General features: G+C 45.8%; 1 protein-coding gene across 2 annotated transcripts in view; it reads left to right on the top strand.

Moving 5' to 3' along the window:
• TSPAN32 (tetraspanin 32) overlaps positions 1-20,310 on the top strand; it is a 34,953-nt gene extending 14,643 nt beyond the window's left edge. For both annotated transcript variants that reach the window (XM_088458135.1, XM_088458134.1), the window contains 4 exons: positions 7,495-7,596; positions 9,428-9,508; positions 15,112-15,195; positions 18,174-20,310. In XM_088458135.1, coding sequence (XP_088314261.1) covers positions 7,495-7,596; positions 9,428-9,508; positions 15,112-15,195; positions 18,174-18,338 — 432 coding nt within the window. In that variant the 3' untranslated portion in view covers positions 18,339-20,310. The remainder of the gene's footprint in view (positions 1-7,494; positions 7,597-9,427; positions 9,509-15,111; positions 15,196-18,173) is intronic.
• The last annotated feature ends 305 nt before the right edge of the window (positions 20,311-20,615 follow it).

Below are 20,615 nucleotides of genomic sequence, written 5' to 3'. Positions count from 1 at the left end.
GTATATAGTTCATCGTGCTGTCAAAATTGGCTATATATATATATATATAACCACCAAACTGAAAGAGACAAATATTTAAATAACAGTTCATGAATTAAAATATATCTTAAACAGTTAGTATGAAATATAAGTGGACAATAAAAACTTACAAGTCAGATCTTCCTTTGAAAGTGTCATGATGTGCTGTAGATTTAAAACACATGATACATTTTATGCATTGGCAACTAAAGCTGGGTACACACTGGAGCGATGGGCATTCGCTCCGACATCGGAAAGAATGCACTTGAACGGTGGGATTGCCCGTCTATACTTGAACGCAGGGGCGTATCTATAATGGGTGAGGGGCACATGGGCCGCACACCCTGCACCCATAGCATACTTACATCTCCGGAGTCCCACGTCGGAGCAGGGGTCCGGCGCTCTAAAAACGATTGAAAAATGGCCGCCGCGGCCATTTTCCCGCCGTTTGCGCATGCGCAGTACAGGGGAAATGGCCGCCGCGACCATTTTCCCGGTGACCTGTGCATACTCTATAGACTCTGGGCGCACTCCAGTGCGCTGCCGGCCACCGGACAAAGAGGAGGGGGCCTGTGTTGGAGACTGCACACGGGCCCCCTCCTCTCTAGAAACGCCCCTGCTTGAACGAGTTAATGAACGACGGAACAATCACTGTTCCATCCTTCATTAACTTACCACAGGTATGTGCAGCACATTAAACCTAGCAACCGTCGCTAGCGACCAAGGGAGCGAGCGATTGCCGGGACACACTAAGCGATGTAGGCTATTTGTCGTTGCAAAACAGCAAATTGGTCCGAAATCGCTCCAATGCGTACCCAGCTTAAGAGCGTTCTGTGTGTGATTGTCCAAAGGTCTGGTATATAGAATTATACTGTATGTGTATATATATATATATACACACACACACACACACACACCTATATGGTATATATTATGCAGTCACGTATGCAAGTCATAAATGGCTTGGCATATGCGAAGGTGACAGTATTGCACATAATTAATTCCAATGTGAGACTTATACATATTTTATTCCAAGAGCTGCAGGCCGCCGTATTGATCCATGTCACTAAGAAGTGATGAATGAGACACTGCGGGTACTTCTGTCTGATTGATAATAATGCTCTCTCAGATTCCTGCTTGGAAACAGAGCAAAGGGAACTGGGAGGCAGAGTGTAAGTGTGGGGGTGGCATAGAGAAGCAGACTGGGTGATATCTCTGGGAAGTGGGTGAGGTGGGGCTGAGGAAACCAAGCACTACAGGCTTCACCGACTACTCTCTTCAAGCCTTGTCCTGACTGTGGGGGTCATTCAGACCCGCTTGCGAGCGAAGGTCGCTCGCTAGCGGGTCGATGTTGGGCGAATGCGCATGCGCACGACGGAGGGAGCTCCGTCGTGCGCATGCGCGAGACCCGGCGAGCGACGAGGAATACGTCGCACGGGGTCTCGCACCAAAGGGGGCGTGCTGTCGATGGTAATTGACAGCACGCCCCCTTTGGTGGGCGTTCCGGGGGGCGTGGCTGCCAGACGGAGGCGTTCCCATGGGAACGCCTACCGTCTGAGTCCGGCCCCACTGACATCACTATTGATGTCAGTGGGAGTGATTTTGGCTCTATGAGACCCTCTACCGCAGGGTCTCGTCGCAAGCCCGATGGCGACCATCATCATGGCCGCTCGCTATAGCTGTGGGTGGAGGTAGGAGGGCCCTGATTCAGAGCGAGCGCTCTGGTCAGAGCGTCCAGCTCTGAATCAGGCCCAGTATCAGCAAGTACTGTACTAATCTGGCTTCAGTGATCTCTATTCATGCAGTAAGGATCATTGGGCCTGATTCAGACCCACTCGCGAGCGGCTGTCCGCTCGCAAGTGGGTTGATGGTCTGCACTGAGCATGCGCACGACGGAGGGAGCTCCGTCGTGCGCATGCGCCAGACGCGACGAGCGAAGGAAAGTCCTTCGCTCGTTATGTCTGATCAAAGGGGGCGTGCGGTCGATGTTGATTGACAGCACGCCCCCTTTGGTGGGCGTGCCGGGGGCGTGCCTCCCTGACGGGGGCTTTCCCAAGGGAACGCCTACCGTCAGAAGCCGGCCCACTGACATCACTAGTGATGTCAGTGGGAGTGATTTTGGCTCTGATAGAGCCAAAATCACTCCGGGCCTTGCGGTTGAAAACCTCAACCGCTGGCTCCGGCTCGCAGTTTCGATGGTCGCGATGGTCACGACCATCGCAGCCATCAAACTGCACGCTCGTATAGGCTGTGGGTGGTGACCCACAGCTTTACGAGCGTCCAGGAGGACGCTCCATTTTTATGGAGGGCGGCCCTCATTCAGAGCGTGCGCTCTGCTCAGAGCGTACGGCTCTGAATGAGGGCCATAGTTTTATGTAACTGGCTGAGAAATAAGAACCAGTCAGACATGTACAGTGTATATGAGTACTCAGATGTCCTGCATTATAAACATGGCATTTTCCACAGGTGATTGCTGATAATGAGCCAATGTGCTTGCTGTTAGGAAGATTGGGTAGTGTAATGAGGATGTAGAACATATTTTATACAAAGTTGCCGGTTTTCAGTGACTTCATTTTTGAGGGATTTAAAGCAGCAATTTTTTTTAAAGGCAAGAAAGAGGTCCTGACATTAGCTGACTTATAGCAAAGTAAGATGAATTATAAACCTGAAATATATAAAGTGTTTATACTTTAAGAGCCGTATTCAATTTGAGCGGACTCGCAATACTTTTTCGCCTTTCTGCGTGTTTTGCAGGCGGAAAAGTATCGCGCACGTGCCCGCTTATCCTCGTATTCAATTTGAAAGTAGGCAAAAACGGGACCCGGCGAAACTTAAACAAGCGGAGAGTACTGTCAGATTTGGGGATATCAGCCTGACACCCCCCAAAAGATGCTCTGACATGGGTGTTCACTATGGTACCCCCCGATTTGGCTTGCTGAAGGTATTTGGTGTTTTCAAACGGGCTCAATAGCTGCTAAATAGCGTTTTTGCATAAGTGGTGAAGAATAGTATTCAGGAGGTTTTTTTGCAGAAAATAAGTTATCCCAGCAAATTTGGGGTACTTGAAAATGGGGGACAGCATATTTTAAAGTTGCTAAAGTTAAGTTTAAAAAAACATGAAAAATCCACCTGCCGCAAGCACCTGCAATGAAAAACACACCTGGGGCATACTTGAGCCTCCCCCCAGAGTCAAGTTCGCTAGTTTTTAACTTTGTCCCCCAACTTTTTTTTTTTTTCGCCCCCAAATTCAAAGTGATTTTTCCGGGTTTCCTTAAGTGTTTTTTAAAAGAAATTTGACACAGTTTACTTTTGGGGGACTGTCTGAAGGCTGCTCGGGGGTTCCGGCAACGTTGCACCCCAAAACCCCAATTCTGCACTTTTTTCCGCCTGCTATTCATAGGCAAAACTTTTTCGCCTATTACATTACATTGTCTTTCCGCCTAGGTGGAAAGTCTTTCAAATTTAATACGGCGATACTTTTCCGCCTGGCGAAATGACATCATCGGCGTAAAGTTTCCACCAAAAACACGCAAAAACGGCTTTTCGCCTCAAATTGAATACGGGCCTCAGTGTTTTTCCACCCATAACGGTAAATAACATATTGTACAGTAAATCATGCAAAGAGACATGCACACTCATGGGTACCATTCAATGGCCTTCAAGACAAGCCAACTAATTAGCTGGAGAATTAATTTAACATAATAGCAATTATGCAAATGAATTAGAGCTGTCAGTCAATTATCTCTGTTTCTCTTCAAGTCACTTAAGCTGGGCATACACGTCCAGATAAAATGCCTGTCAGACCGACAGACATTTTATCTGGCAGCCTGCCAGCCGCTGATGTCCGCGGCATACACTGTGAGAGAAATCTCACAGTGTATAGCCCGACATCCGCGCTCCGCCCCCGGGGGAGGAGACATTTCCCTGTTCCTTCCATGGGAAGGAACTCAGGATATGTCTGTCTGTCGGCCGCAGCTGGGCATACGCTGCCCGATGCAGCCGACAGTTTACCTCATAAATATCGCATCGGACGGGCATGCAGGACAATCCGGCATGCCCGACTGAGCAATAATTAACCCTTGGTCGCCCGCACACAAGCTACAATTATCGGGGCAATCCGTGGATATTGGGCGAATCGCCCCGATAATTGTAACGTGTATGGCCAGCATTACTAAGGTGCACATCCACAGGCCGACTAGGGAAAGACAGTACGATTACGACATCGTAATCGTACCATCGTTCCCCATCCCCTGCAGTGCCTACACTGAACGATTAGTCGTTAAATGCAGGCACCCTCCATCATCCCCGAACATGGCCAATCTGTCGTTATCGGCAGATTGACCGGCATGTTCGGCCGATGATTGATGTCGGAAACAACCAGCGGGAACGCGCATCGATGGTCGTTTCTGACATTATAGTGCACTATTTGTGCACGATGATGAGTGATTGCACGATTACGATGTCGTACAATCGCTCATTAATATCACCTAGTGGATGTGCCCCTTTAGATCTGACATTTTGGGTCAAACCAATGAGGTTCCAAATGAGCTTTGAAACATGCTAAATATATCTGTGTATTGTGCTTTTATAACTAATGAAACTCCTAGGGCTGATGTACAGTTCTGCACCAAAAGCGCAAGATTGTACAGATTGCAGAGACGGACGGATCTCTAGTTGCGTGCAGTTCCTCATAGGTAGCAATTGCACCAGTTTTCTGCCAGGAGAGAACATTGGTATACTGTATGTGCCTGGTTCTACACCAGGAGACGTGGCTTAACCATGCTAGATAGGATTTATCAAGCATCGCATTTTGGTTGCAATGCATCCCACCACTAATAACATACATACCGGTGTTAATAATGCCGATATGCATGTACAATTGCGATTAAAATCCTTTGTAATGAGAGGACTTCCAGGGTTATGACCTGAGAGTCCTTCTGCGCAGGCGCGAGTCGCTGGGGACCCTGGTTGGAATCCTAATGGATCCCTCACGGTGAATATTGTGAAAGGAAGCCCATAGGCTTCTATTAGGCAACAGATCTCCTGTAAGGAAACCGCACCAATGTACATAAAAGGGGCAGGGCAGAGGAGGACCTGTTTCCTCTGCTGTTGCCCTGGGAGCAGCAAAAAGCAAGAATAGAAGACCCTGATCAGCAACAGGTAGCATTTGTGTGCTGGGGTGTTGGTAATTAGCTGGGGTGGAGTGTGTGTATGGGTGGACCTGCTGGAGTGTTGGCAGTGAATGCAGGGGAGAGAGAGTTTGTCTAGGTGCTGCTATGGTGTCAATAGTGAATGCAGGGGAGAACGTGTGTGTCTAGGTGCTGCTAAAGTGTTAGTAGTGAATGCAGGGGGTGGTGAGAGAGTGTATGGGTGCTGCTGTAGTGTTTGCAGTGAATACAGGGGAAGGGTGTGTGTATGGGTGCTGCTGGGGTGTTGGCAGTGAATTCAGAGCAGAAAGTGTGTGTCTTGGTGCTGCCGGAGGGTTGGCAGTGAAAGCAATGAGGAGGGGGAGTGTCTGGGTGCTGCTAGGGTGTTGGAAGTGAATGCAAGGGGGAGAGTGTGTGGATTCTGCAGGATGCTGGCAGTGAAGGCATGGGAGAGAGTGTGTGTCTGGGTGCTGCTGGGATGTTGGCAGTGTTATGCAAGGGAGAGAGTGTGAGTCTGGGTGCTGCTGTGGCATTAGTAGTGAATGAAGGGATGAGTTTGTGTGTGTGGTTGCTGCTGGAGTGTTGGCTGTGAATGGTGGGGGGATGTCTGGGTGCTGCTGGGCTGTTAGCAGTGAATGCAAAGGGGAGGGCGTGTGTCGGGTGCTGCTAGGGTGTTGGCAGTGAATGCAGGGGCAGGAGAGTGTATGTTGGGGACTGCTGGGGTGTTGGATGTAAATGCAAATGGGGTGGGCAGGGGGCACCAACAGCTTTCTCGCCTGGTATGAACTTACATCCCTGACTATGGATGGACACACCCCCTCTGAGTCAGCCAATGCATCTGTGTGGCAACGTACATCACGACGTCATCACGACACCGGACGTAGCGGTGTCTGTGTCTGTGAGCACTTGGTGATGAGATGCTATTAAAGATATCGAAATGGTTTTATTTCTTGTTGCCCCGATGAAAGGGGATTGAAGGTTACCTGAAACGTTGACCAGACGCGGTTTTCTGTTAAGTTATTTATGCCCAGAGTGCCATCTCTCCTATGCATGTTTATAGATATATATATAATCCCAATATTATAAAAACACTCTTAATTTTAAAGTAAACTTTCATTGAATAAATTATTCAAGTATATATATTGCATAATTCATACATATAACTTCTAATTGTTGTCTGTTTTCACATTTCTATTCTCTATGTCAGTGGTTCTCAAACTCGGTCCTCAGGACCCCACACAGGTCACATTTTCCAGGTCACAGGTGGAGCTAATTATTTCACGTGCGAATCTGTGAGGAGACCTGGAAAACATGACCAAGTTTGAGAACCTGTGCTCTATGTAATTTCATATAATTCCGCTATCTATCGTCCATTATGTTTCCCACAGGTGAGGGTCAGACAGGTGGAAGCTCAACTAGAGGTCATTCATCAGTAAGGAGAGAAGCTGATGCAGTGCATATAGCCATATAAGCAAGTTGTATGACAGCACGGGCACTGGGGGGTGGGGAGAATGAAACATATTCTATTTCCCTCATCTGTGTTCCATCATCATCTGCTATGGGCAGCTATCCATTTGTGCTATATCTGCATCAGTTCTCTGTATGAGAGCTTCCATCTCTCACCTGTTCACCTGTAAAAATTGGAATATAGGGGAAAGTCAGAATTACCTAACAGTCGTGTACACAGAGCTTTAGGGGCTTGTTTATTAAATTAACCCTAAGTGTAGTGATAAGTGTAATTTGTTATTGATGGTTATTGCAGTGATAATACATTACTAATTGCTCTTATTCACCATTTATCACTGTGACATCTGAGCAATATTCAGCTGCTATGGTGATAAATACTAACCAAAGTAAAAGTCAATCCTTGTTTTTCTGGAGGCCCAATTCTCATCTACTGTTCATGTGCAGGGGCCCGCCGTTATGCCTGAACCTGGAATGAGCACCCAAATAACAAGACAAAAGTAATTAAAAAGATAAAAAAAATACACACACACCTGCAAAATGACTACAACCAACTTCAAACACTCATGAAGTTTGAAAAAGTGCCGGAGACATAACCCGGTAGAACCTACACAAGCGCTAGTCTCACACATCACGGATCATGTTAGATGTTTGTACTGTATATATATATTTATACAAAGCATTACAACATATGATGCATATGGTACAACCAATTTCACAAATGGAAAAAGAGGTGACATTCAGCAATATTTCACTGGATTTGATGTTTATTATAATGGGTGTATTTAATTAACAAAATTTACTGGCCCTGGCCTCTTGGATGGCTGCCACTATAGATTATATTTTATTCATTTTTCTCTTTCAGGTTGAGGCCTCTTTCCTGGACGTCTATGACTATCTATATGAGCAGGTGCTTAGGAGGTCTCCTAGGGAAGTGAGGGAACATCTGTTGCTTGCACATGACAGAGTAAGTAGTGCTATTATTGCATGGGGCGGGATGTACTAAGGTTGCGGTGACCATTCCGCCAGTCACCACTACCTTTCTAATCGCATATGTACTAACTAATGTTATCGGGAATTTCCTGCTGGTGACCTGTGCAGGAATCCCCAAGCTCCTCCTCCTCCTCCTCCTCCCTGCACCCGGAAGAAGATTAGGCCCTGCTCCCCTCATCTCGACCCCACTCTTCCTTCGCTCTCCTCCCCTGCCCTCGACCTCTCCCTCCACTCAGAGACCAGAGTGAGTTGGTGGGAGAAGGGTTTGTCCCTGTTGAGCAGATTCACTATCCCACCTGGAGAACAGGTGAGTAATTTCTGGGGGGCATTAATGTTATGTTAGGGCTGGTTGGGTATTAATGCTATGTGCTAGAGTGACTATTATTATTGCACGGGGCATTAATATTATATGAGGGCTAATGGTGGTATTAATATATAGGGGGCGGAGACCCAGGAGGAGCACGGGCTGGCGACCAGGACACTCAGGTGAGTGGGGGCCAGTGCTTAGCAACTGCGGGGCAGCGAAGCAGGTGCTGGGTGCGGTAAGAAGCCCCTCCGCACCGATAATAGGGTGTCCGGGGCTTAATACATATAGAAATGCAGTAAAAACCCCGAAAACAGGGTTTTCACCATATTTTTCCTTTAGTACATCCCGCCCCTGATGAGATACAGCTTCTTCCCAGACCTGTCAGTGTCCCAGGTTGCCAGATAATGAGTCTCACATTGTGGATATATTTTATTTGAATTCTCCTAGTATTCTCATTCTTGCTGGTCTTAGATAACTGGAAGGAGTTTATTTTGGGTTTGGTATAAAAGATCTACAGTAAAAAGATAGACAGTGTCTAGATATGCCCCAAATTGCAGACAGTCAATAGGTAGACAGGGACAAAAGGTCGACATGGATAAAGACAGACAGGTACAAAAGGTCAACAGTGTCAAAAGGTCATCATTGACAAAGGGTGGGATGTATTGTCAGTAAAAATGCGGTAAAACCCACGAAAATGCTGTTTTGGGGGGGTTTACCACATTCCCCATATGTATTAAGCACCGGAATGCATTGTGGTGTTACCCAATAAAAGACTATGGGCTTCTTTTCGGGACGTTCCCCCTTGGGAGGGATCCGATCGGATCCCTCCCATCACCCCTCGTGGCCGGCGTCCTTCTGCACATGCGCAGAAGGACGCCAGAGGGTCTTCTGGGTGTTAAACTCCATTAAAGTTAAAGTCCATCTGTCCGGAGCCATCACAAAGGACAGCTCTTATCGGGAGAGCTGTCCTTTGCGATATTCTTGGTGCATAACACGGTAATGAACCACGGTATGTACCCGAAAACGGGGGGGAATGTACTGCATCGCCGAAGCAATGCTTGGTACATCCCACCCAAAAAATAGCCGCCATATGTTTTTTTTCCTTGTCCCCTAATCTTCACCCTAACCTTCCCCTTGGTGCCTAACCCTAACCGTCCCTCCTAGTGCCTAACCCTCCGGTAAGTGCTTAACCCTAACCGTTCCTCCTAGAGCCTAACCCTAAAACAAACATTTTGGTCCCTGTTAACCCTTTGCACTTATCTATCTTCATCCATGTTGACCTTTTGTGTGTTGACCTTTTCGTACCTGGCTACCTACTGACTGGCTACTATTTGCTGTTTATCTGGACAGTGTTGACCTTTTTAGTGTAGATCTATTGACTGGAGATGTTTACTGTATTTTCCACCTAATTTGGAGATCTTAAATTGACTGACTATGGGGGCTAGTACCTATGAAAGTAGTGATTTGTACATACAGAATTCATTGGATTTCCATTCAGTTTCAGTGCTGTGGGAAGACCGGAGGACACCAGAAAGTACCTGCTACCCACATTCTGTGCGAGAATACAACAGGCCCACAGGTATGTCCTCCAGTTATCTTTCCAGAGAAGGATGGTCAGCATGGTACTGGCTTATAGGCACTGTAGTCTCAAAAATATTGTTGTGTAAGTTTACCAAATTTATCAAGCTTTTCACCACCACCATATTGAGATGGTGTTACCTTCGCTGAATTCCCGTTAGACTGAAGGCAGTTGTGTTGTACACATTGAGGAATCCGCTAGGGGCATATTGTGACGTTAGGGGCTAATTGAGAGGTGGACCCAAATCCCGTTGATACTACATCTTCGTACGCAGTGGAATTGAGAAGATATGATAATGCTGAGGCCACTGTCTTTGGTACAGAGACCACCGGTGTCTCCAATATGCTGCTGGCAACATCAAAGTTCTTGCCAACCCTGTGGTTGCTCGGAATGTCAGTCAGAACTAAGATGCCAAGTCCAGTACCACTGCTTACAAAGACGCAGTCACTGGCTCTGACACTCCCCCTAAATGGTATTGACACGCTGGCGTTTCACTCACCCCCCCCCCCTTTCCTCCAATAAATGGCAACTAACTGTCAATCATTCTGTCTCTAAATCCACACTACGACCACCTTCTTAAATCCATTGCAGCACATGCGCAGTGCAACTTAGGCTCATGCACAGTAGAAAAGACAATGCCCAATATGTGAGAACATTGGCACTGCATTCACCTCTGAATCAGGCCCTTAGTGAAGTTGTCTGCAACAGTAGTGCTTGGGCTGTCACCCCTCTGCCAGAGAAAATGAAGGTCATATGTGATGAGGAGAGAGGGGTGGAGGCACATATGTGACATGTGCCCTACCACCAGGGGCATAGCAAGTGCAGAGCAGTTGGAGGTCATGCTCCATTCGCCTGCTCCGACTGGGGGCGTCATCCGGGTATTTATTTTTCTTCCCCCTTCAGCCACTACTGACCACCGTGGACCCTTTCCCCTGCCTGGCTCCATCCCTCCTTCCATCCAGCCTCTGTCCCTCCTCCCTTCTGCTCTGTCCCGCCTCCCTTTTGCTCTGTCCCGCCTCATCCCATGTATCTTCTGCTCTGTTCCACCTCTGTCCCTCCTCCCTTCTGCTCTGTCTGGCCTCCATTCCTCTTCCCTACCGCTCCATCTCGCCTCCGTCCCTCCTCCCTTCTGCTCCATTCCACCTCTGTCCCTTCTCCCATCTGCTCTGTTTTGCCTCTGTCCCTCCTCCCTTCTGCTGCATCCCACCTCCCCCTGCCTGGTCACTGATGCCGGGATCACCGCAGTGTGAATCTCAGGCACAGGCAGCCACTGGACTGGTGACTGGAGAGGAGGCTCTCTGTGGCTGGCGGGAGGATGTAGTGCCTGCACAGTGGAGGTGGACTTGGGTTAGTGTACCCAGTTAAGGAGCAGGTGCCTGTCCAGTATGCACATCACAGTTCTCCACTATCCACTGTATCATGTGTAACACCCTCCCACACACTTCAGCATTTAGGGCGGTATTCAGTTGTTATATCGTGCTCGAACTCCCGTCTAAAGTGACGGGAGATTGCGGGCGCTATTCAATTGTTGCTGTTTTTCGCACTGTTCACGCCCAAAGTGGTCGGGTTTAGCCGCGTAAAATGGCTACCCCAGACCAAAGTGCTGGGTGCAATCACGAAAAGTGCTGTTTGTGCGCCCCAAACAGGTCACTTTTCACCCATTTCAGCTTACACCCCCCCTGGGGCTGCGAGCTGAAATGGTGCGCTGGCAGCTGATCGCGCCTGACAGGAGCAACAATTGAATAGCTCCTGTCAGGCGTGTAAAGGGGCGAAACAATTGAATACCGCCCTATGATTCCTAAATGCTGCTGAGTCCAGTGGAGGAGGGCTGTACACGGCTTAGCTGTTGCTGTGTAGTGCTAGTGCAGCACTCTGACTCCACCTATACTGGGCAGAGAAGCTGGATAAGAACTTTAGGTAGGGGCAGACTGGTACATCAGCATAGGGTGGGACAGACTTCCTGACTGGCCCTGACCATACCTCATGACTGTATGGGGAAGTTTCCTAAAATAGAGACTGCCTGTCAGATTCAGTACAGTCGGCAGACTGTGTTGCACTATTTTAACTGTCCTTACAACTTTAACTTGCTGCTGCTGTCATAAGCTCTGTTGCTGCTTGTACAGATCTTGGAATGTTAGGCCCAGGGGCCGGGCCAGTGCTAGGGTGTTCAACCCTCCTCTGAAAACTATATATTTGCTCCTTCCATATGCTGCAAAAAACGGGGTGTTATCTCACAAGGAAGGGGCATGACAACACACACGCCACACAGTAGCACAATGTTGTTCACATTAAACCGCACGTAGTGCCCCTGATTCGCATTTCACCACATAGTATTGTCCCTTATTCAAGTAATGACACACAGTAGTGCCCCTTATACATGTTACTCTACACAGTAGTACCCCTTATACACGTAATGCCACAGTCACAGTAGTTCCCCTTATATACATAATACCCACAGTAGTACTGCCCCTTATACACTTAATGCCCACAGTATTACTTCCCCTTATAGACTGTACATATTGCCACACAGTAATGCCCCTTATACACAATGCTCACAGTAGTGCCCTTTATACAAAATGCCCACAGTAGCAGTGCCCCTTATACTCATAATGCCCACAGAAGTAGTGCACATAATTCTAGTGCCCCCCATTATGCCACAGTGTACTCACAGGAAGCAGCATCAGGCATCCGGCAGAGCAGAGACACAGGGTAGAGCTTATTTCACCTTCATGCTAAGGACCTGGAAGTGACGTGAGTGAGGGCGGAAGTGTGATTCCATGCCCATAAAGTCCACCTAAAGAAGAAACTTGTCCTCTCACCGCGTTTCGGGCACGGTAGCTCGCTTTGCTCGCCACAGGATTATGTTCCTCCTCGATGTCCACGTGGATGGTAGGGAATGACGTTGGACAGTAGCTGATTACATCAAACTCCTCTCCCTGAAGGGCATCTAGACACTACCAGAGACTCAGCCAGAGACTGAGGCCTTCATTCAGCCGTGCGGCCGTACGGTCTACGACCGCACGGCCGCCTCGATGTTTGTCAAGTGCACAAGCGCACGAGGGAGCCGGCTCCTTTGTGCGCATGCGTGAGACCCGCTATGACCGACAGCGCCGGTCGTAGCGGGTCTCTTTCCAAAGGGGGCGAGCTGTCGATGTTGATTGACAGCTCACCCTGTTTGTAAGGCGGGCCAGGGGGGTGGCAGCCCAAACGCCTACCGTTTGGGGGATGCCCCACTGACATCACTAGTGATGTCAGTGGAGAGCTTCCGGCTCTGACAGAGCCAGAAGCTCTCCAGGGCTTACGACAAGTTGAGACCCTACCCTAGGGTCTCGTCGTAAGCCCTGATGGTCGCGATGGTCTCTGACCATCGCGACCATCACCCTAGCGGTCGTTAGAGCTGTGGGTGTAAACCCACAGCCTAAAGACCGAAACAGAGGCGGCCGGTCAGGATGCAAGCGGCCGCCCAGTTTCTGAGCGACCGCTTGCATCCTCCGACCGCCTCTGAATGAGGCCCTGAATCTCTCCCATGAGGCTGCTGCTCATCTCCACTGGTCAGAGGTGCATGTGATGGGCTCCTCCAATCAGAGCTCAGCACATGCTCCTCTCACCCCTCAGCACAGTCTCATTATCATTTCCCAGTAGTGCAGTCCAGCCTGGGGGAGTCAGCATTAGTAGTGGTGGACTGAGACTGATGAGCCACACTTCAGGGGCTCGCTGCTGACATTGCTGCCTGTCATACAGTTTGACAGATGCAGCGGCAGCAACAGTGGACTTGGCAGGCTAGCGGTGTGGGGAGAGAGCCTCTCCTACCCGGCCCCTCCCTGCTTTGAATACTTTGCTGAGTGGGTTGTGCCGGCCCTGGTTGGGGCTCAGTTTTCCCACCAATAAATTATTAGCCCTCACATTTAATATAAAGGGCCATATTCAATTGGCGGCGAAAAGTTCTAGCCGGTGACGTCATTTTGCCAGGCAAGAACTTTTCCCCGTATTCAATTGTAAACAGTTTCCGCCGGTGCAGAAAGTCTACACCTTCAAACCAGCGGACAAGATACGCCACTGAGGCGGAAAAAAGTGCAGTTTTGGGGATTTGGGGTGCAAAGTTGTGGGAACACCCTTGCAGCCTTGGGACAGCCCCCCAAAGGAAAACTGTGTCAAACAAAAGTTAAAAAAAAATTATTTTGATCACCCCAAAAAAGTACTTTCGTTTTGGGGTCGAAAAAAAAAACAAAGTTGCGGGACAAACTTAAAAACTAGCAAAATAGACTCTAGGGGGTCCCCAAGTATGCCCAAGCTAATTTTTTTTTTGCAGGTGTTTGCTGAAGATGCGATTTCTAAGTTTTTAAATACGTACTTTAGTGATTTTTAACCATGGTTATACCCATTTTCAGTTACCCCAAATTTGCTGGGACTGTGCAAAGACGCGAAATAGCACCAACTGAGAGCATTTCAGCACCCCAAATACCTTAAGCAGGGCTATTTGGGGGTATCTGTAGTGATCCCCCATGTCAGTGCATCTTTTGGGGGGGTGTCAGGCTGATTTCTCCAAATCTGACAGTACTTTTCACCGATCTCAGTATCGCCGGGACGCGTTCTCCCAATTGAATTGGCGAATCGCGGTGACGAGCGCAACACTTTTCCAGAGCCTAAACTGGCGAGGATGGTGAAAACTCCGGCATGCGAAAAAGTCCCGGACTTTCGCCTGCAATTGAATATGGCCCAAAGACCCCACATTTCAATATTAGTTGCTACAATACATTTACAAACTCAATCAACTCATCATTATATTAATAGCGCAATGTTTTATCAAAAGAGACCCCATATTAAATGAATAGCCTCCACCATCTGCTGCATGGACAGACCTCACACTACATTAATACCCCCACCAGACATTACCCCCTACGCTTGTAAAAATTATAACAACTGATCTAAGCACTTTATGTATCAGAAAAATGTGTATGATAGTTAAATGCAATATAAATGTAAATGAGACCCAGTTGCTCTAATGCCATAAAGTGAAGTTGCAAACTTAGAATAAGAACCAAGGAGAAACACAAAAGAACAGTACTCGGGAATAATAAATCAATATATAAAAAATGCAAAAACCAGCTTGCTATAAAAACTAGGTGGCCGATTCAGACCCGGACGCTAATGTCATGTGCACAAACCTGCAAAAAATGGGCTCAGCACAGGACAGAGAAAAGCCTTAGTAGAAAAGCTGCACTACATAACCCTAATGTTCCGAGTACATTTATAGCCAACCATCTACCTGCTAGGCTGCTGTGCGGAAGGGAGGCAGGCTGCAGTGTGATTTACACTGTATATAGTGTCCTATTCCAAAACTAAGAGATCCATAAATGTAATACTGGTAGCAATAGAGCTGTTATAATATAATGTGGACAGATTGCTTTGTCTATACAAAAGTCTTGCATATTGGAGAGTCTCTGTAATATGGATCATTGTTCTCTAGCATAAACTCTCCTTACCTGTCTTATTATCTTATACAGTACTAGTATAGTAACTTTGATGTTTGAGGATACTCTTACTAACAAGCAATGCAAAGTTTTCCTGATGTTCCTTCTTATCTGCCATCTCTTCCACTATAGGACTGTGTATCAGTAATCTCTGGTATTCTTCAAATACACTGGCATTGGGTTAGGACTTCCCTGTTCCTGTCACTAGGACTCACGGTAGGTACTACACTTTGCTTTGTACCTTTGGTGCAACATAGGTGCACCTGTGAGGATATAATATGCTCGACCTTTATTAAATCAAACCTAACAGGAGTGAAAACATATGAGAAAAACTCTATGTACTTAGCTAAGGGCAGCCATATTACATAACCCCCACATTTGGGAGGTGTGGGACCAGGACATCATACTTGAGGCCTCGCAGTCAGACACAGAATGCCAGTACATCTCTATGTGGGAGAGCAGGCTTCCTTTAAGTCATGCACTGATTGTTGAGTTGCTATGTGGGTGCACTATCACAGTCATAGCAACTCCAGCGTCACTCTGCTGAAAAGCTGCTGACGACAGTCTGAGAGGAGGGTAAATGAAGAAATAAATCCCCACAAACATTTGAATTCTATAAAAGTAAAATAATGGGTGGAGATCCCCTTCAACATCCTGTTTCAAAAACCATGTTATCCAAGTGTTGGATAAAAGGATAATAAGAAGTAAAGAAAAGACAGGCTGCTTCATCTGCTGCCAGCAATATGGTAGTCCTGGGAAACGGTTACACAGAGAGGTCCCTTGGGGCTCGCTCTGTATAGGGGTGGGGACGGACTAGTAAAGTGTTTTCCCCAGTGGTAGCTCAGCTATAAGATAATCATTAATACTCTGTGGTCGCTTTGCATTGCAGACTTCTTGTGTAAAAAAAAGAAAAAACCTTGAATTACATTAATGTCAGCTTCTTTCATTTACCAGATGCATGGAGTATTTATATTTATGCTGTAATCGTGTGTGTAGTACTTGCTGCTGTTGCTGGAAGTTAGCATTCAGGGCAAATTAACTGCTCGTTTTCACTTAAAAATTCCACTTAAAGAAGTTAATTTGATAGTTAAATTCAGACACTTTGTCATTGATCTTAATGGTTTGGTTGTCTCAATAATTGAAATTATTTGGTGATAATGGTTTAGCGGTGCTAATTATTTAACATGAAATTTGGAGGAACCAGGGTCATTCCATTGATTTAGGGCCTGATTCAGAGATGTATGGATGTGCAGATTAGCAGAGCAGCACACAAGTGACTGTGCAAATCCGTCCATCTCAGATGCAAATGCAGAAGGAAGTGTCAGACACCTACCTCCTTGCTGCATTTGCGATCCCAGCACTGCTACCAAGGTCACAGGCTGGGATCACCATCGCGACCCTAGGTTATCCAAGCAAAGCTATACACACTTGCTTATCAGCCGCTCAATATGTCTGGACTGACATCACAACTGGGTGGGCATTTAAATTTGCCCACCCAGTTGTGATGTCAGTGTCGGCAGTTCCTGCAGCCAGTGTACGGGTGGTTGCCGGTTTGCCCATACACACATGCAGATCACAGCATTGGCTGTGCTGCAGGGCTAACCTGATATGTCTGTGAACAACGTCATTCACAGACATATCGTATGTACACACCCGCCGATGCACTCGCGATAGATAGAGATATATATATATATATAATTTATATATATATATATATGTGTGTGTGTAAATGAAGATTAGATGGCGCCAATCACAGATAACAATCCCCCCTTCAAAATTCAGCACAGAGATAAAGAGCAATAAAGAACAATAAACGGTAAACAATTAAGCCGATTGTCGTACTCGGTGCCGGGATGGGCTTCAAGAGAATGGGCAAGAAACTGTCCCCCCTATTTTATATATATTGAGGTGTCAGCTATACAGTTTAATACGCACGGGGTAAGTGCTATGATCAATGTGTGGATGGGTGTACTGTTCAGCGACTAAGCAGTTTCTAGTAAGTCAATTAATAGACATACCGTGTTAAGTCATTAGGTGAGTATCTTTGTTTAAGCAGAGTATTTCAAAGTGCAAGTGCATAAACTTAGTGAATAAATACATGAGATAGTGATAGATAAACACATAAATACAATAATAAATATAAAAAATTCCTTTTAATTTATCTAGTATAATAAGGTGATCTAAAAAAATTTTTGTACATTTACAATAAATGAATAGCGCATATAAGAGAATTCACAGACCAAGGTAGGGGTGGAGGGGTAAGGTTGTACTGAAAAATGGGGAAGGATAGGAATGAACTGCTAAAAACAGGAGTTCACAGGATAAAAAATGGCATGGAGAATAACACTCAGTATGGATGTTCACATATATCAATAAATTAATAAATAAAATTAAAAAATGGATAAGCATATAAAATCAATCTGCAATAAAAGAGACTGTTCTTATCTTTATCAGCATAAAGTTCATGTGGTAAGAGGGAACACTGGCCAACGCGTTTCGTCTATGAGACTTCTATGTACAGTACTGTGCAAAAGTTTTAGGCAGGTGTGGAAAGAATGATGCAAAGTAACAATGCTTTCAAAAATAGAAGTGTTAATTGATAAAAAATAAACTATTAAGAAAATGCAAAGTGAATGAACAGAAGAGAAATTTAAATTGAATCAATATTTGGTGTGACCATCCTTGTCTTCAAAACAGCATCAATTCTTCTAGGTACACTTGCACACAGTTTTTGAATGAACTCGGCAGGGAGGTTGTTCCTAACATCTTGGAGAACTAACCACAGATCTTCTGTGTATATAGGCTTGCTCAAATCCTTCTGTCTCTTCATGTAATCCCATACAGACTCGATGATGTTGAGATCAAGGCTCTGTGGGGGCCATATCATCACTTTCAGGACTCCTTATATATTGTATATAGTTTGTAGGTTGAACGAATGATATATTGACAAGTGTGTACCCAGCATTAGATGTTACGGATATTTATCTACATCTCTTGGGAGTGAGACGAGACTAATATACATGGTATCATACAACCTTCACACATTTAAGAACTGAGCAGTTCAGAGGCTGTTTAAAACTATCTTTACAATGGAAATACATTGCTATGGCTCACCGCTTGAAATTTCATCTACAATTACATTTAATGACTTTATTCTTACATACTCTAAGATATGTCATTATGTCTACCCACAGGTATATGGCATGGTGCTTTCCTCTTTCCTTTTCTTCTCTCTACCAAGGGGAAACGTATGGGATCGAAGAGGAGAATATAGCCTAAGCAATGCCTTAGCGTGCCGTTCAGATGCCAAGCCCGATACCCCTCTCATTCAGCTATTGCCATACCGATCTGCACAATGAACTCTTGTGTTATGTCACACGCACGGACAGTGTACACTGCTTTGTAATGCATTTCAGATTTAACTATAACCATGTTTTTATGAAACAATAATGTATATAAGAGATGGTTCAAAAAGGATTCTTTTTGCTAATAGCAGGGAGAAAAGTCTTACTGCCCCTCCAAACAATTCACAGTATTTACAAAGACACAGTAATGAAGATCCAGATGATTCCAGCACAGGGACATTGGTTCTCGTTGCATGGTGAACTTTTTGAGAAGTTTTCCTCTTTTTATAACATAGTTTTAAATGTTTTATATTATTCCAGAAATTGAAACCTCTCTTATTTATCTCCTGTATAAATATTTATATTTGGGTATCATGGTCTCTGCAGATGATCACAGAACTATGGGTTTAAAATGACTTTGGGGCCTCCGATGATTAAGTATTGATCTCGCTGCGGGGGATACTTGAGTATCCAACACGCAGCGGGGGATAGTTTACAACGGAGCAATTCATCATTGCTCCGGTGAGGGGACAGCTGCTCCGAAAGCAGCTGTCCCCTCAGTTAGTATCACAGCTACAGAAGAAGCTGCATTACTTGCCTCCTCCCCGTCGGCGCGGATACGCATGCGTTACCCGAGGTCAGGCATGCGCACAGCCACCGGGGAGTCTGTGAGGAGGTGGCGCTTGGATCCCGCTTCGCATCCCCGGAACTCCTTCCCATAGGAAGGAGCGGGGCTACGACAGCAATCGCCGTCTGAAGTTGGCGCTTGTTCTCGTGAGCAAACTCCAAAAACTTTTAGTTTTCAGAGTTTGCTGAATATCAGGGGGTCCTATCGGAAGATGAATGGCCCGGTAACTAAAATATGCGGCAAATAGTGTTTCCACATGGTTAACGGGCCATTGATCGATGATGAATAGGCCCCTTTGAGTGAATAGAATGTGTCAACAGTAAATGTATAAGAAAGAACATCGATAGTATGTTAATGCAAGTGATATTGGGGGAGATTTATCAAGCCTTGGAGAGAGAGTTAAAGTGCCAACCAATCAGCTTCTAACTGTCATTATACAGGCTGTGTTTGAAAGATTACAATTAGAAACTGGTTAGTTGGTACTTTATTTCTCTCCAAGCTTTGATAAATCTCCTTCATTGTGTTGAGACTTAGGGGGCTATTCATTAGCATTAATGAGCTTGTTACACATTATGAAACTCTATTTTCTGCATGTTTTGTAGTAATGGGCCCATTTATTTTTAAGGGCCCGATGGTGCCGCCTAAAATTCAGCAAACTCCGAAAACTGAAAGTTTGGGGAGTTTGCCTGCAGGAAAGGAGCGCCGGGATGTGAAGAGGGATCGAATCAGATCCTTCAGCTGCCTTTGTATTGCATTCCCTACGGCTTGCGTGAACTCAGGGATCATGGGGACAGCTGATTTTCAATACTGAATTGCTTGCTCCGCTAGCGGCAACCCGTGTCAAGTTAGACACTTAGTTATCTGAGGCTAGTAGGCTCCGATAATGAATAGGCCCCTAAGGGGTAATCCACTAAAGGTTGTTGCTGTAACTGTCTAAATAATATATATTTTTTAGACATTTGTAGCAATTTCCATTGATTTAACAAAGTGGATTAATTAGGGAAAATTAATTTTTACTAAGGTTTTCAGTGTGTGCACTTCTTGCAGAAACCGCATTGAAATTAATGAATGTTTTGAAACAAACAGGAAAATCTGTCCATGCAGTTTTCCATTACTAGCCAAATGGGCTACTTATTCAAAACACCCACATTTGGGTATCATCCTGGAGTTATCAGGTGTTTTCCAAATATTCTTGCATTTCTTTGTGTTTTGCTATACGTGGCATCCCCAGCAATGTTCTTTGTCTCTTTATGATCAATAGAAGTTTGAAACCCTTTAATGAAGTGGTCAACTGATTTATTAATGTTGTGTGATAACTAAGCAGAGAATAAGTCAGATCAGGGGCCAGATGTACTAAGCTCTGGAAAGTGATAAAACGGAGAGCGATCAGCTACCAGCCAATCTGCTTCTAACTGTCATTTTTCAAAACACAGGGGTCTATTTACTAAGCAGTGCTAGGAGACAGAGTGAAAAGTGATAAGGTGCCAGCCAATCAGCTCCCAACTGTCATTTTTCAAACACAGCCTGTGAAATGGCAGTTAGGAGCTGATTGGCTGGCACCTTATCACTTTTCACTCTGTCTCCTAACACTGCTTAGTAAATAGACCCCACAGCCTGTAACATGACAGAAGCTGATTGGCTGGCAGTTTATCACTCTCAGTTGT

This window comes from Taudactylus pleione, unplaced genomic scaffold (assembly GCF_031769625.1).
Source record: "Taudactylus pleione unplaced genomic scaffold, aTauple2 ptg000810l, whole genome shotgun sequence".
In the NCBI taxonomy this organism is placed as follows: domain Eukaryota; kingdom Metazoa; phylum Chordata; class Amphibia; order Anura; family Myobatrachidae; genus Taudactylus; species Taudactylus pleione.
Note: the sequence above shows the minus strand (reverse complement) of the source record. Positions and strands in the feature narration are given on the sequence as shown.